The sequence below is a fragment of the Narcine bancroftii genome, chromosome 6 (assembly GCF_036971445.1).
Source record: "Narcine bancroftii isolate sNarBan1 chromosome 6, sNarBan1.hap1, whole genome shotgun sequence".
NCBI classification, from domain to species: Eukaryota; Metazoa; Chordata; class Chondrichthyes; order Torpediniformes; family Narcinidae; genus Narcine; species Narcine bancroftii.
Genome location: NC_091474.1, coordinates 17,943,731 through 17,957,700, shown reverse-complemented (window position 1 = coordinate 17,957,700; position 13,970 = coordinate 17,943,731). Strand labels below are relative to the sequence as shown.

Sequence of the window (13,970 nt, the reverse complement as noted above, 5' to 3'; positions counted from 1 at the left end):
TTTGTTGGTCTTCATTAACCATGGGATCAAGGGAGGAAATATAGCACCACTACCGGAGCTGCTCCATCTGTGGCACTGGTACGGACCCATGGAGAATGAGGAGAGGAAACAGCACTCCTCTGGAGGATTCTATTGCCAAGTCCAACTACCGATGGCTTGGTACAGGATTTAAATAGCCTGCTAAATGGGCCGATAGTGCTTTATTTTAAAAACATGCGAGGTCTGGGCCAAAGATTCCAGCTCCTGTGTTTGGCAGCAGCCTTGAGGAGTTGCAGACTCTGGGGAAGCAAAGGACTGGTGCAGTGCAGTGCACTTGAAAATGGAGGGGCCCTCTGGATTTTTTGGTATGTTGCTTTTTGTGATTTTATTTAATACCTGGTTTAGATCTTCCCAAAACTTTTCCACTTTTTCACATGCCCAAATTGCATGTGCTGTTGTTCCTGTTTCCTTCTTCCAGCGAAAACATCTGTCTGATACTGTTGGGTCCCATTTATTTAACTATTGGGGCGTGGTGTTTAGCCTGTGTAACCAATTATATTGTATCAGCTGTAACCTCGTGTTTATTGTATTTCTCATAGTTCTGGAGCATAGCTTTTCCCATGTTTCATTCTTTATCTTTATGTTTAGATCTTGTTCCCATTTTTGTTTAGGTTTACAGCTTGTTTCCTCGTTCTCTTTCTCTTGCAGTTTGATGTACAAGTTTGTTATAAATCTTTTAATTATCATTGTGTCTGTAATACATATTCAAAATTGCTTCCATCTGATAACCTCAGTCTGCTTCCCAATTTGTCCTTCAAGTAGGTTTTCAGTTGGTGGTATGCAAACATTGTACCGTGAGTTATACCATATTTGTCCTTCATTTGTTCAGAAGATAATAATTTATTTCCCGAAAAACAATTTTCTATTCTTTTGATCCCTTTTCTCTCCCATTCTCTAAAGGAAAGGTTATCTATTGTGAAAGGGATTAGTTGATTTTGCATCAATATTAATTTTGGTAGTTGATAATTTGTTTTATTCCTTTCTACGTGAATCTTCTTCCAAATGTTCAGCAGATGGTGCAGTACTGGTGAATTCCTATGTTGCACCAGCTTTTCATCCCACTTATATAGTATATGTTCAGGTACCTTCTCCCCTATTTTATCTAGCTCTAATATGGTCCAATCTGGTTTTTCCCTTGTTTGATAAAAATCTGATAGTTATCTTAATTGTGCTGCTCTATAATAATTCTTAAAGTTTGGTAACTGTAATCCCCTTTGTTTGTACCATTCTGTTAATTTATCTAGCGCTATCCTCAGTTTCCCCCCTTTCCATAAGAATTTCCTAATTATTTTCTTTAGCTCCAAAGAATTTCTCTGTTAGGTGAATTGGTAATGATTGAAATAGGTATTGTATCCTTGGGAAGATATTCATTTTAATATAATCTTTCTTCTAAGTAATATAAGAAGTAAAGAACTTGGAGTCGATTTGGATGGAGCACAAAAAAGATTTATTATGATAGCCTTAGGTGTAGTAAAAAAATGTATTATGTCAACCTGGAAATCAGAAGATAGCCTGAGAATGCAGCAATGGTACATAGAAATGAATAAATGTATTCCATTGGAAAAAAATAACATATAATTTAAGAAATAACATCACAGTATTCGAACAAATTTGGGAACTTAACATGGAACACAACAGAGGAGTCCTACCGCGGACCTCCACCACCTAAAATGACAGAAGGAGAAGAAGACGAAATGAACTGACCCAGTGTGTAAAAGTAGAAGACACAAATTTCTTGTTTATTTTCATTGTGTGACGACATTGTTTAATGGGTTTAATGTATCATATAGGTTGAACCTTGAGTGAGTGGGGAGGGGGGTGAAGGAGGGGGGAAAAAGGGGAGAAAATGACGCTGTGTATATTCAAGAGGGAAATGTTTGTGCGTATTTTGGTCAGTATGGTTCATAGTGTGAAAAATAAAAAAAATTAAAAAAAGAAAATGGAGGGGCCCCCCACCGATTTGAGAAGGAGAAATGGAGGAGGCAACCCACGGGCATGATGGTGGACTAGTGAAGGGCTCGACGGCTGAAGAACACACAGGTGGCAGCCTATTAATGACACGAGGCTAGGAACCCATACAGGCTGCTGGTGGCTGCAATTAAAAATACATACCAAGCTGTGGACTGCTTGAGACTGGCTGAAGGGGTACCAGATATTGGAACCAGGATGTGAGAGGGTGCTGAGGGCACTGAAGGCTTCCTAATCGTGTCAGAGGTTCATATTTAGAGCTCAGGTTACTGATGGTTTGGACTAGAGTCTATGTGGCTGTAGAAGCTGTGGTTGCTCTGGAGGCAAATCCACAGACACTTTGTGACTCTATGGGGTCTGTCTTTTGCTTCTCTTTCTCTGACTGTAAGAGGGGCTTGTAAGCAATTTCTGCTGATGGTGAATCTGCTGCCTTGTTGCAGACTAAAGCAAATTTGTATATTGTTTTATTTCAGAGCAATAAAGGGATCTTGAATTTTGAAATGTTGCAGCCATACAAGTCCTTTGGTAGACCCCACTTGGAATATTGTATTTAGTTCTTGTCACCTCAGTACAGGAAGAATGTGGATGCCACAGAGAGGGTGCAGAGGAGATTTACGTGGTGTTGCCTGGATTGGAGAGCACGCCCAATGAGGGTAGTTTGAGTGAACTTGGTCATGGAGCAACAGAGGATGAGGGGAGACCTGATGGAGATGTACAAGATGATGAGGCATTAATCTTGTGGGTGGCCAGAGGCTTTTATCCAGGAGGCATAATTTTCATATACTTGGGAGTTAAATACAAAAGGGATGTAAGAGCCAAGATTTTCATAGAGAACGTGATGGGTGCATGGACTGTGCTGTTGGTAATGGTGCCGGATGCAGGTACGGTAGGATCTTTTAAGAGGCTATTAGAAGATAGCCTGAGAATACAGAGTACATGGAACTGAGAAAAATGGAGGGTTATGCAGTATGGAGCTTTTAGGTACTTGTTAGAGTAGATTATTAGATTGGCACAACACTGTGGCCTAAAGGACTATACTCTGCTGTAGAGTTCTATGTGGCAGAGCTCGCCAACGGTAGCCTGGAAAATGGCCCTGAGCCCAGGAAACTGAGAATATTGCTGATGTCTAAGACCAACTAGTCAAGTCAGTTGATTCTGTAGAAGGTCACAGATCTTGATGACTAAAAAATAATGCAGTCTAAATGTTGCTCCTTTCAATAGCATAGCTTAGGCAAAGTATGTTTTGTGAAACCTTGTAAGTAAATGAGAATTGTCATTTGTGAGAAGAATTTTGTATGTGGCACATCTATTCATGTCATAGGAGGAGTTTCACACCAAAACAAAATTGCTAATGAGAATTAACGCTCTACCAATGTGAGGAGACAAATTTCCTGATGGGCTCTCGGGTATTGAGAAGTGTGTACAAAATTGCATACAGTTTGCCACAGCATGAACACATATCTAAAGTACAGTTATCCAGAATTCAAGCAACTGGCAAAAAAAAAGAGCAAAATAAATTTAAAAATATCTAAAAATAAGATAATAGGTAAAAATACAAAAGTTTAAAATTGTAAATGTCTCTCGGAATTAACGCATAAACCTTTGGTGAAGGTGAGAGAAAATATTCAGCCAGCAGATTGCCTTGGTCATGCTTTGCTCATAACAGCTGTTTGCTGCTTCACACAACTTTATTCAATGACGTCACACAGGGTGAAGGACTAGTTGGCGTCACTCACCATTGGGGTAACTTTTAGTGTCTCCTTAACCCTGCTTAGTAAGAGTTGCCCTGGTCAGAGGCTGTATCTGTAAACTTGGGGTGGGGGGAAGGGGTGCGGGGGTGGTTAATTATCTATAATGTTATTGTTCATCTTTTGGGCAGCTCCATGAGGGGAAGGAACCGGCAGATATAGTGTCAGTTTAATGTTTTCAAAGAATGTGACTGAAAATAAAGTAAAATGCTTTAAGGTTTATGTATTCATGCAAGTGAAGTTTGTTCATTGTAAGTACAGTATAATATTTATTGTATTTTTTGAACGGTTTATTCTTAATGTAGGTGTATTAGTTAGGCCTTGTAGGAGTATGTCTCAAGCAACTGGAAAATACATTTAACCTGCGTCTACCAATTCCCATAGTTGCTGGATACCAAGGGTTTTACCGTATTAATGGATTGGTCCTGTCTTTGGAGGCCTTTTTTAAAAAAAAAAAGATCTTGGAGCAGAGATTCTCAACCTTTTCTTTCCACTCACGTACCACTTTAAGTATTCCCTGTACCATAGGTACTCTGGGATTAGTAAGGGATTGTTTAAGGAGGTATGTGGGTGAAAGAAAAAGTTGAAAACCACTGTTTTAATCGTACCTAATTGACTCGTTATGTGCACGGTTTCATAACTCCAAAGGAAATGGGCCAATGACAATTTTTCTCAAGCAAAATATTTCAGTAACAAATGGGTCTAGAACTCTGATTCTCAACCTTCCCTTCCCACTCACTTACCACCTTAAGCAATCCCTTATTAATTACAGAGCACCGCTGGCATAGGATTACTTGAAGTGGTATGTGAGTGGAAAGAAAAAGGTTGAGAACCTCTGTGTGATACTTTTTTTTTAAATGATGGTTTTCTGGCCGTTTGTCTTTCCACAAATGCTACCTGACTTGCTGAGTCTTTCCAGCATTTTCTGTTTTTAGTTCAAAATTTCAGTCTGCAGATTTTTGATTTTCATTTATTATAATGGATTTTATTGATTAGATTTGTCAAGGTGTTGAGTAATGAAAATCACATGTGAGTTTATCATTAATCTTCACACATTGCAGAAATTTGTATTGAATGTATTTCTTCTTAATTTTTGAAATTATATTTGTTGTTTTATCTTAGATATCAACAGATGCTGCACAGAAATTTGGTGTACTTGGCAACAATAGCAGATTCTAATCAAAACATGCAGTCATTGCTACCTGCTGTAAGTAATATACCATTGGTTCCACAAGCAGGGTTGTAGCAAAACCAAGAAAAAAGTGATTGTATTTTTTTGATTTTTTTTAGATTAATTCCTCTTTCTTCAATTGCTTCCTATGTAACAGGTAACAGTGTAAAATAGAACAGCCTGGGTAGCATAGAATTGCCATAGAGTTGTGTACTGTACATGCAATTTCATTCATAATCCTTTGCTACATTTATAACTTACTGTGCCTTGGAAAATAGCAACATTGGTTTCAATGGTTATCCTAACCCAACTGTTGATCAGATGATTTTTTTTTCTGAAATTTTCTTATGTTGTGGATCCTTTACATTTTCAGAAGTTTGTACATTATCAAGCATTGAAAGTATTAAATGAAAATGAACTTTAATAAAGTAATAATTTCTGTTACCTACATTGTTAGGTAGTATTCGTGATCTTTAGATGTAATCATAAATGATCTTTTCATTAGTTTGAATAGACTCTTCACAAGCTTCATTGTTGGAATAGGTTATTGTTTTCTGGAGAATCAGAATTTATTCTCAAAACATGTCATGAAATTTGTTGTTTTGTGGCAGCATCACAGATTATATTTTTATAAACCATCTTACAAAATAAATAAAAATAGTGCAAGAAAAAGTCAAAGTGAGGCAGTGTCCGTGGTTCATTATTCATTCAGGAATCTGATGGCAGAGGGGAAGAAGCTGTCCTTGTGCTGCTGGGTACTCGTCTTCAGGGTCAGTACCTCCTTCCTGATGGTAGCAGTGAGAAGAGGGCATGGCCTGGGTGATGGGGGTGCTTGAGGATAGAGGCTGTTTTCTTAAGATTCTGCCTCTTGTAGATGCCCTCGATGTAGTGAAGTCGGGTGCCCGCGATGTCTCAGTCTGAGTTAACAACTCTTTGGAATTTTTTTCTGGCATTTCCATCCCAGACAGTGATGCAACCAGCCAGAATGCTCTCCATGGTACATCTGTAGAAGATTTTGAGTGTCTTCGGTAACATACTGGAGACAAAAGCAGATTTATGTTTTATAATGTTGAAGATCCTTTTTTGCCAAATCATATGCAATCATTTAAGGAAGAAAAATCTTGATTTATAAAAAAGCATTTAATGAATGGCATCTGGATATTCCAATGTTTTGCAACCAGTGAAAGACTTGAAAAATATAGTCACGGTTATATAGAAAATGTACCAAATTTCCACAACTAACACCAAAATAAATGACCAAATCATCTATTTTTAGATGGTGATTGAATTGGATTGGAATAAAGCTCGTTAGCTGGTCCTGGAGAACTTCTGTTTTCTTCTAGTAAGGCTAAAGATATTTTAATATCCCAGTTGGGAAGGTGAACAACTCTCACTTCGGGATGTAATTAATGATGGATATCAGATTCCTTTAATCTATCATTTTAATGGAAACCTCCAATATTTTTCTCTTTGCACTAGAGGTTTTTGTCCTCTTGGAATGGAAGCAAAAAGTAGAAAATCTTAGACCTTTTTATATTATGTTGTAAGTAATAGAAACTGACTGGGCTGACATGACAAGTCTTTGTGAAGGGTTTGCATCACATCTTCTATTCCGAACTTCTCAGTTCAGTAAGTTAAAAATAGTTCAATGTAGTAGTAAAAATTTGTTTTTGAATACATAAAGCATATAAGTTAGTGTTTGTACTGGAGGCAAGTGAACTGAATTTTGGAAGCCAACATTGCACACTTGTGATGTATACAACTAAAGATTAATTATCTACATTGAAAATGTACTAAATCACTTAGCTGTCATCTCTACTCTGCAATTTAGTGTTTTCCATTTGCAAAAGATTACTGATTTTATGGATAATGCAATACACTCATTACTGATAATTTTTTCTTCTTCCATCATTGAATAATTTAACCTTGCTATTTTCCTTAGATGATTTGAGTACCTAAACATTGAATTATTTGAACTATCAATGCAAGTAGAATGATCAGAAATAGATTTGGAGCATGTGGCATGCAATTCAGCTTCAGGGTTACTTCATATTTATTTTATCTGATTTATCAATGTGAAATAATTCAGAGCTCTTAAAATATCAAGTGGTCATTTAACTTCATGGCCAAAGTGGTCGTTAGAACCCTTGCGTCTGCTCCAGGCAGTCCCTGGGTTACGAACATCTGGGTTACTAACAACTCGTACTTACGAACATCTGGGTTACTAACAACTCGTACTTACGAACAGGCTGTTTTCCCAGTTCATGCATGTGCATATATGCACATAATGTTACCTCACGAATGTCAATAAGATCCCCAAGTACCTGTTCTGCCTTGTGTAAAAATTCGGCTTATGGACAGACCTATTTTACGGAACTCATTCATAACCTGGGGACTGCCTGTACTTGCAAATGCATTCTGAACCCTGAAGGAAAAATCTTTCATCCATTTATAAATATTTTCTGTATTTTCGTAAAATTTTATAAGGTCAATCTTAGTCTTGATACCATGCAACATATGTTTTTAAGGCAAGAATAATAAACACAACTTATTCTCCATGCATCTTAGCAATGTCACTTGGCACAATAAATGGAGTTTCAGCAAGGACAGTATGAGAAGTTCATCCTAAGTTTTAATTTTTGATGTGAAGTTGCTAACATATAATGTATTGGGGCTTGAGCTTTGTGTGAAAGCCTGGGCAATCAGCATCAAGTAATTTGGTAATTTCATGAGGCAGATGTAGTTGGTCTTCTGCTGCTGAACCTGACTTATATATGTTACAGAGTTCTGTGTTGTGTATTGGCCTATGTGTTCTGTGGTTTTTAAAAAGTGACAGTTTGCCTTAGAGATCCAAGGTGAAGGTGGACTGCTGAGAGAGTGGGAGATGGACTGAGCATGTGCAGAAAAATGATCTAAAAATTTCTGGACTTGGACTTGGAGTGGAAGAAGGTCCAGAGCATGTCGTGGTCTGGAGGACAGTTTAGAATGTTGGGATTTCAAAAAAGGGATGAACATTCTGAAGGCAGCCAGAAGGATCCGGACCAAGCCAGTGGTTCCTCTCTCTGCGAGCAACACAAGAAGAGAACTTCGAAGTTTGTGCTCTCTCTCAAAGATCTTTTGGCTTCAGTTTACCAAAGAAACTGAATTTTGTTTATGATCTTTGCTTTGATTGAGATTGAAATTTTGTGTTTGTTTTGTATCTTAAGTTTTTCTGTGGTGCTGGTTGGAAATATAACTTAGACTTTAGTTACATATGTTATATTTAGGCTGGGGAATTTATTAGTTTTACACTGTTATAGAGATTTGCATAGTAACCAGTAGGCATTGTTATAAAAGGGGGGATTTTGAATTAAAGTTTGAAGGTGATTTTTTGTTAATAAAGTAATTGTTCATCTTTATCCCTGTGTGATGTGCCTTCTTTGTGGTTGCTGGTTTGATCTCGTAACATTTACATTTGCAACATCCCCGGACTTGTCTAGTCTGTGCCACTGAAGCCAGTTGTTTCCACCTTGTCATTGTCCTGTCCAAGATCAGGGGGCTATCAAACCAAAACCTATTTCTGGTCTGCATAATTTTTACACTAGCATATTTATCAGTTGCTCTGTTGGTTCCTTGTTGAGAAAGATTGAACATTGACTCTCTCAAGTGCTATTGAACACACAATCAGCTACTCTCATTTCAGTACACTAAATGAGGGAATGCTGTATACCTTTTTTAAGATCCAATGGCACTTCACAAAGAATTCTCTGTGTGCCAAGTGACATTACTCTTTCAATCGTGCATTGCCAGTAACAGACTATCTGCTTATTCATTCATTTCCTGTATGCAAAACATTGCTTGACACAATTTATCCATGACCACACTTCAAAAATAAAATCCATTCAATATAGAATGTTTTGGGTTCTCTTGAGCCTATGATATGCATTTCTATAAATGCAAATTTATTGTTATCTCTATTTCAATGTAATATTTTTTCATTTGTAATCTCCTGTCCAGTGGAAGAATATTGTAATTTCTGCATTAAAATAATTTCTGTGATAATCATGTGTGTCTGAAACCAGTGACTTTGGAAATTAATTTGAATTCTTTGGCATGTTTTCTAGAAATATTATGGACTTTGTTTTGTATATTTAAAATGCAGTTTTTAATTGCAATTTTGTATTAATTTCCCATCATTTCTTTCTCTTAGCCACCTTCCCAAAACCTGTCGATGGGACCAGGAGGAATGAATCTGTCTGGATCAAATCAGGCTTTGCATTCACAAAATGTTCCCAATGACACTATGGGGGGAGGAATTCCTCCTTCCCCACTAATGCAAAGCCAAATGAGCAATGGTAAGTTCAAGTGATGGAGCTAATTTACAGTTTGTAGCATTGCTAAGATGTTGGGATCTTCAAATATCATAGGGTTAAAATAGCAAAATTCAGATTTGCCTAATATAGAGATTTAGCAGAAAAGACTTCCTGTAATAACACCATCTGATCATGCAAAAGGTTTGAAATTAACATCTTCATTAGGAATGGAGATCACTAAATAGCTTAGAACATTTATCAAAGTTAATGGGTAGAAAGGTAAGTTTGAGATTATTGTTTATGTTAAACTGAAATGGCATTCCTTACAATGTTCGTTCTTTTCCCCCCCACTGAGTGGAAAACTCATGTTGAAGTCTTGTGCCAGGGCAGTTGTGGCCTCTGGTATTACACCCAAGTGGCCATTATTCATGGCTGCCAATGAGCTAATCAATCTTTGGGGCAAAGACACACTTTAATCATGATCCAGGTTGTACTTGCTTTTCTAGCTAGAACAATGATTCAGAGAAGAAATATTAAGCACATTATTCCTTCCTTGGCGGTTGGGGGGAAAGACTGGCCTCCGCATCTGCTAACTCAGTATAGGCTCATTCAACAGCATTGTGTGTTAAAACTTGAAGATTTGCAATTCTCATGCCTTTAACAAAAATGGAGAAGTGCCTTTAACAAAAATGGAGGAGTCCACAGAGAATTAAACATCACAATTGTGGCAAAATTAAAGATTAGATGGAAAAATTAAAATCAATGAAAATTTTGGCTTTCTGTTGGAGATTATAATTAAGAATGCTGATATCCTGTCTTCATGATTATTTCCTGTTTCTTCCAAAATAATGTTATTCTCACCAAAAGTAGGTTTTTTTTTTAATCGTCATCATTTCCTGTTTGAATCATGAAACCAGGAAAGTCTTGGAATCCGTGCAGAGTTTATGTTCATTTACATTGAATGTGATTGTCATGACATGATTTTCTGCTCCAATGGAAGTCGATATAATCCTGTGCACACAACTGTTGTTTCCACTGAAATTGATCAATGGAATTTGAATGGCAGTCCAGCAAAAATCATTCCATAGCTTCTTTGAATTTATGAACACCTTTTCAATGCCTTTCTTTTATTTCAAATATAAATTCACTTGTCGAGAAAATGAGATTGTTCACTGCAGTGCTAGATGAGCATGATGTCTCTACGGGTGCCTAACCTTTCATCTGAAATCGTCGGGACTGGACACCTGCCATTGTTCAGAATAATTTTTAAATGGCGATCCCTTTAAGCGGTGTTGCAAAATCACACAAATCAGGGGGCATGGGGTGTTAAATGAATTTAAATAAATAAAGACCATAAAAGAGCCTTTTTTTTAAATTTTAAAGTAAAACTTCAAAATAAAACTGGCTCGGACATCACAGACATCTCAAACAGTGCAAATGCAGTAAATGCACATTACAGTTCAAGAGATTTCTATCTAAGCAGTCTCTGTTTAATTGATTAAGCAGCCATTATCTCACTGATAAATGAACGTTGTTCCATCCCACCAAGTAACTGTTTGGACACTTTAACCCCATCATCAGTGGGCATTTTTTCACCTGTGCGCCCAATGTCTTTGTCCCCATCACTGCTCTCCTCCTTTTATTGGTATGTAACACCATTTCAGCGATTTCTCCATCACTCAAGGAATGCTCAGGATGCATCATTGTTAATGTTCAGCACTTCTTTGAGTTGCCTCTAATGTGTTTACATTTTCTGCTGCCACATTTTTGGCGTCGGCAATGAGCTTAACAATCATCCTCCTTTTTTACTGACACAAAAACCTTCAAGGTCATCACCTGTAAGCTAATTTTCATTGAACATTGTTGAAGGCCAAAGTCTACGCTAAGCACATTTTAATGTTACCTCAGTTGCATTTCTCCATGCATTAACAGGTGCATAATCGGCAGAAGCTTTTTCGCCACTGTTACACTCCCCAGCAGCAATTGGGAGGCACACAATTTAACACAAAATTTATTAACAAACTAACAATAATAGAATTAACCTGATAAACTTAGTACCCGAACACCAGCCTTAATGGAACTGTATCTAAACAGCAGATTATTATACAGCGTATGTGGAGGGGAAAAAAACCAAGACCATTACAGTCCAGGCTAAAATGTCCCAAAAAATCACCAAAAACCCCCACGTCTGTCATGTAAAGTCTGTCAGTCAAGAAGGAACAGCTCATGGATCTGGTCTCCAGGCTTGGAATTATTTATTTCCTTGTCCACTGGTATTTTAGTTTGAGGTTGTATCTAGATGACTGTGGTCCCTATAGACTTTCAACCCTGTCAGGGGAACACGAGACTGGCTTGAGTTTTGAACGTGGCAAAAACCACCTTTTCTTTCTTCACCCGGGGAATTTTTACCATGACCTGGACACCACATGAGGTTCACTCCTCTGAAGTCCTTTTTAGGTTCAACAAGTGACTTTCTGTCACACAAGTCCTCTCCTTTGGACACTCTGGCTTGAGTGGCCCTCTGACCCCTGGTTAGGCACTTGTACAACCCACCCATATGAAGAATGACTACAATGTCTGTCCTTTATGAAATCTCTATTCAACCATGTTTGACATTCTGGTTATTTGTTGAGGTGAGGTTTAATTAATTACATGAGTAATCTCAAATGAGTCCAGGCTACTCATGCCACAGAAATGGATGATTTCAGAGGTGACTGAGTCTGGTTCTGTGGGGTTTTTTTTAAGGTCCTACTCACGTTTCAGTGCAACACTCAGGACCAGCTACAATTACATCTTCCGTGTATTGTTTACAAAAAAAAAGTTGGATTGGTAGGTTAGAGTATGAAAAGATTTTTTTTTCAAAAACTGGATTTGCCATGGTATTGCTCACACTATAGAATTTCTTACTTCTGACATCCCTTCTTGTGTTTGTGACTCACTCCTGTGTTTTTTCCTTAACATTTTGCTTTCACTTTATTTCACTCTATTAAAATTTATCTTTCTCCTCTATTCTTATCTATAAATGACCTTTTTCCTTCCTCTTTCTCATCATTGGAAAAAATATAGGCTGTCATTGGAGAAGAAATCTATTGAAAATGGTAAGTAGGGTTTTTAGATAGGGATTTGTGATGGATGTTGGTACCACAAGACCATGCTCTAGAAATCTGTGAATTTGTTGTTGGTCAGTTATCATCACGTGACACAGTGCTTGCAGTTACTTTTCCTGATACCAATCTTTATCTTTCTATCAACCACATTATTTGGTCTTTTTAGTGGAAGACTCGTAAAATCCAGCAAACATGACAATAAAAAAAAATGAAACATTCTTGCTATCCATGGAGGGGGATATTTTCCGAGATTATATTTTTTTCGAGCTCTTGGGTAGGGTGGGATGGAGTCTCCTTCTTGAGGGTGACACTACTCCTTCAATGGTTCATTTTGGACTAATCAATTTGGGATCCTGTGTTGTTCATTGGATATCCCTTATTGTTGTGCCAGTTGATGCTTGATAAAGTGGCTCTATCAGTGGTCCTTTAAGGAACTGCTTCTGTGTGATGTCAATCCTTATGTGCTCTGATATATTTTAATATAGTTTTTTAAAGAAATTTTCCATGGTCTTGAGGTCCACTTGCTAATCTATAGTGTGATGGGGCTAGAATGTATTGCTGCAATTCACCTAGATTTATTTTGGGGTACTGGTCGAACCTTGAATCCAGATCTGATGCACGCAGTCTCGTGTTGATTTTGATCAGCATTCAATGTAGGTCTGAAGACACGGCTATGTTTGTTGTTTATTAACATGAGAAAGCAAGTGGAATAAGTGGCTTAATCTTCAAATGAGTCCAGGCTACTCATGCCACAGAAATGGATGATTTCAGAGGTGACTGAGTCTGGTTCTGTGGGTTTTTTTTTTAAGGTCCTACTCACGTTTCAGTGCAACAATCAGGACCAGCTACAATACCAAGCTCTTCAATGAATATGCCTGTAAGTAACCATGGAACACCAGGTGGTTATAGTCATTCTGTGCCCTCTTCACAAGGGATGCAGATGCAGGGTCAGAGCCAGTCGTTGGCAAATTATGGATCCCGGACAAACATGAGCATGCAAACCAGTCAAGGTAAACATTTAAAAATTGCCATGACATGTTATTATAGTGGATAAATTTGATATTATTTATTTTTGACCTTTGGAGCTGAATCTATTATATTAATGTGGATTTATTTGGGAGTTTTAATTCCTCCTTGAGTAGAATTTCAAAATAAAATTCAATTCTGTAATGTTTTATTCAGTGTTATGTGGTTGAAAATTCTTTGCACTTAGCCCCGAAATGTTGACCGGGGATTTCTTGGGGCGTGAGCTAGAGAAACAGGGGCATGAGAGAACGGTGATATGGGATTTGCAGAAGTAGCCAAGAGTGATCACTCATATTGGTAGCTAATTAATGTTACATGTTTGAGGGGAGAGGGTTGAACTTTGACCCATTGAGCTTCATTGTGGTTATCTAGTTAAGTATGAGTACAGCCACTTCACTGAACCAAGGTTCATTCAAGTCACCTTTATTTATCGTTCATACCATGCTCGCACGGTAAAGGCGAGATAGCGTTTCTCCAGGACCATGGAGCATATGTACATAAATATAGGTTAGACACATTTAAAATATTAAGACTTGGACATTAACAGTCCATGGTACCCAATCCCCAAATGTTCTGGGAGTTCAGGAGTCTGATGGCTTCAATCGTAGGTCATCAAGAG

The 13,970-nt window shown here is 37.7% G+C and overlaps 1 protein-coding gene across 2 annotated transcripts in view; it reads left to right on the top strand.

Annotated features, from left to right (window-relative positions):
• LOC138735768 (calcium-responsive transactivator-like) overlaps positions 1-13,970 on the top strand; it is a 73,501-nt gene that overhangs the window by 15,481 nt on the left and 44,050 nt on the right. For both annotated transcript variants that reach the window (XM_069884147.1, XM_069884146.1), the window contains exons 3-5: positions 4,878-4,962; positions 9,116-9,260; positions 13,135-13,335. In XM_069884147.1, coding sequence (XP_069740248.1) covers positions 4,878-4,962; positions 9,116-9,260; positions 13,135-13,335 — 431 coding nt within the window. The remainder of the gene's footprint in view (positions 1-4,877; positions 4,963-9,115; positions 9,261-13,134; positions 13,336-13,970) is intronic.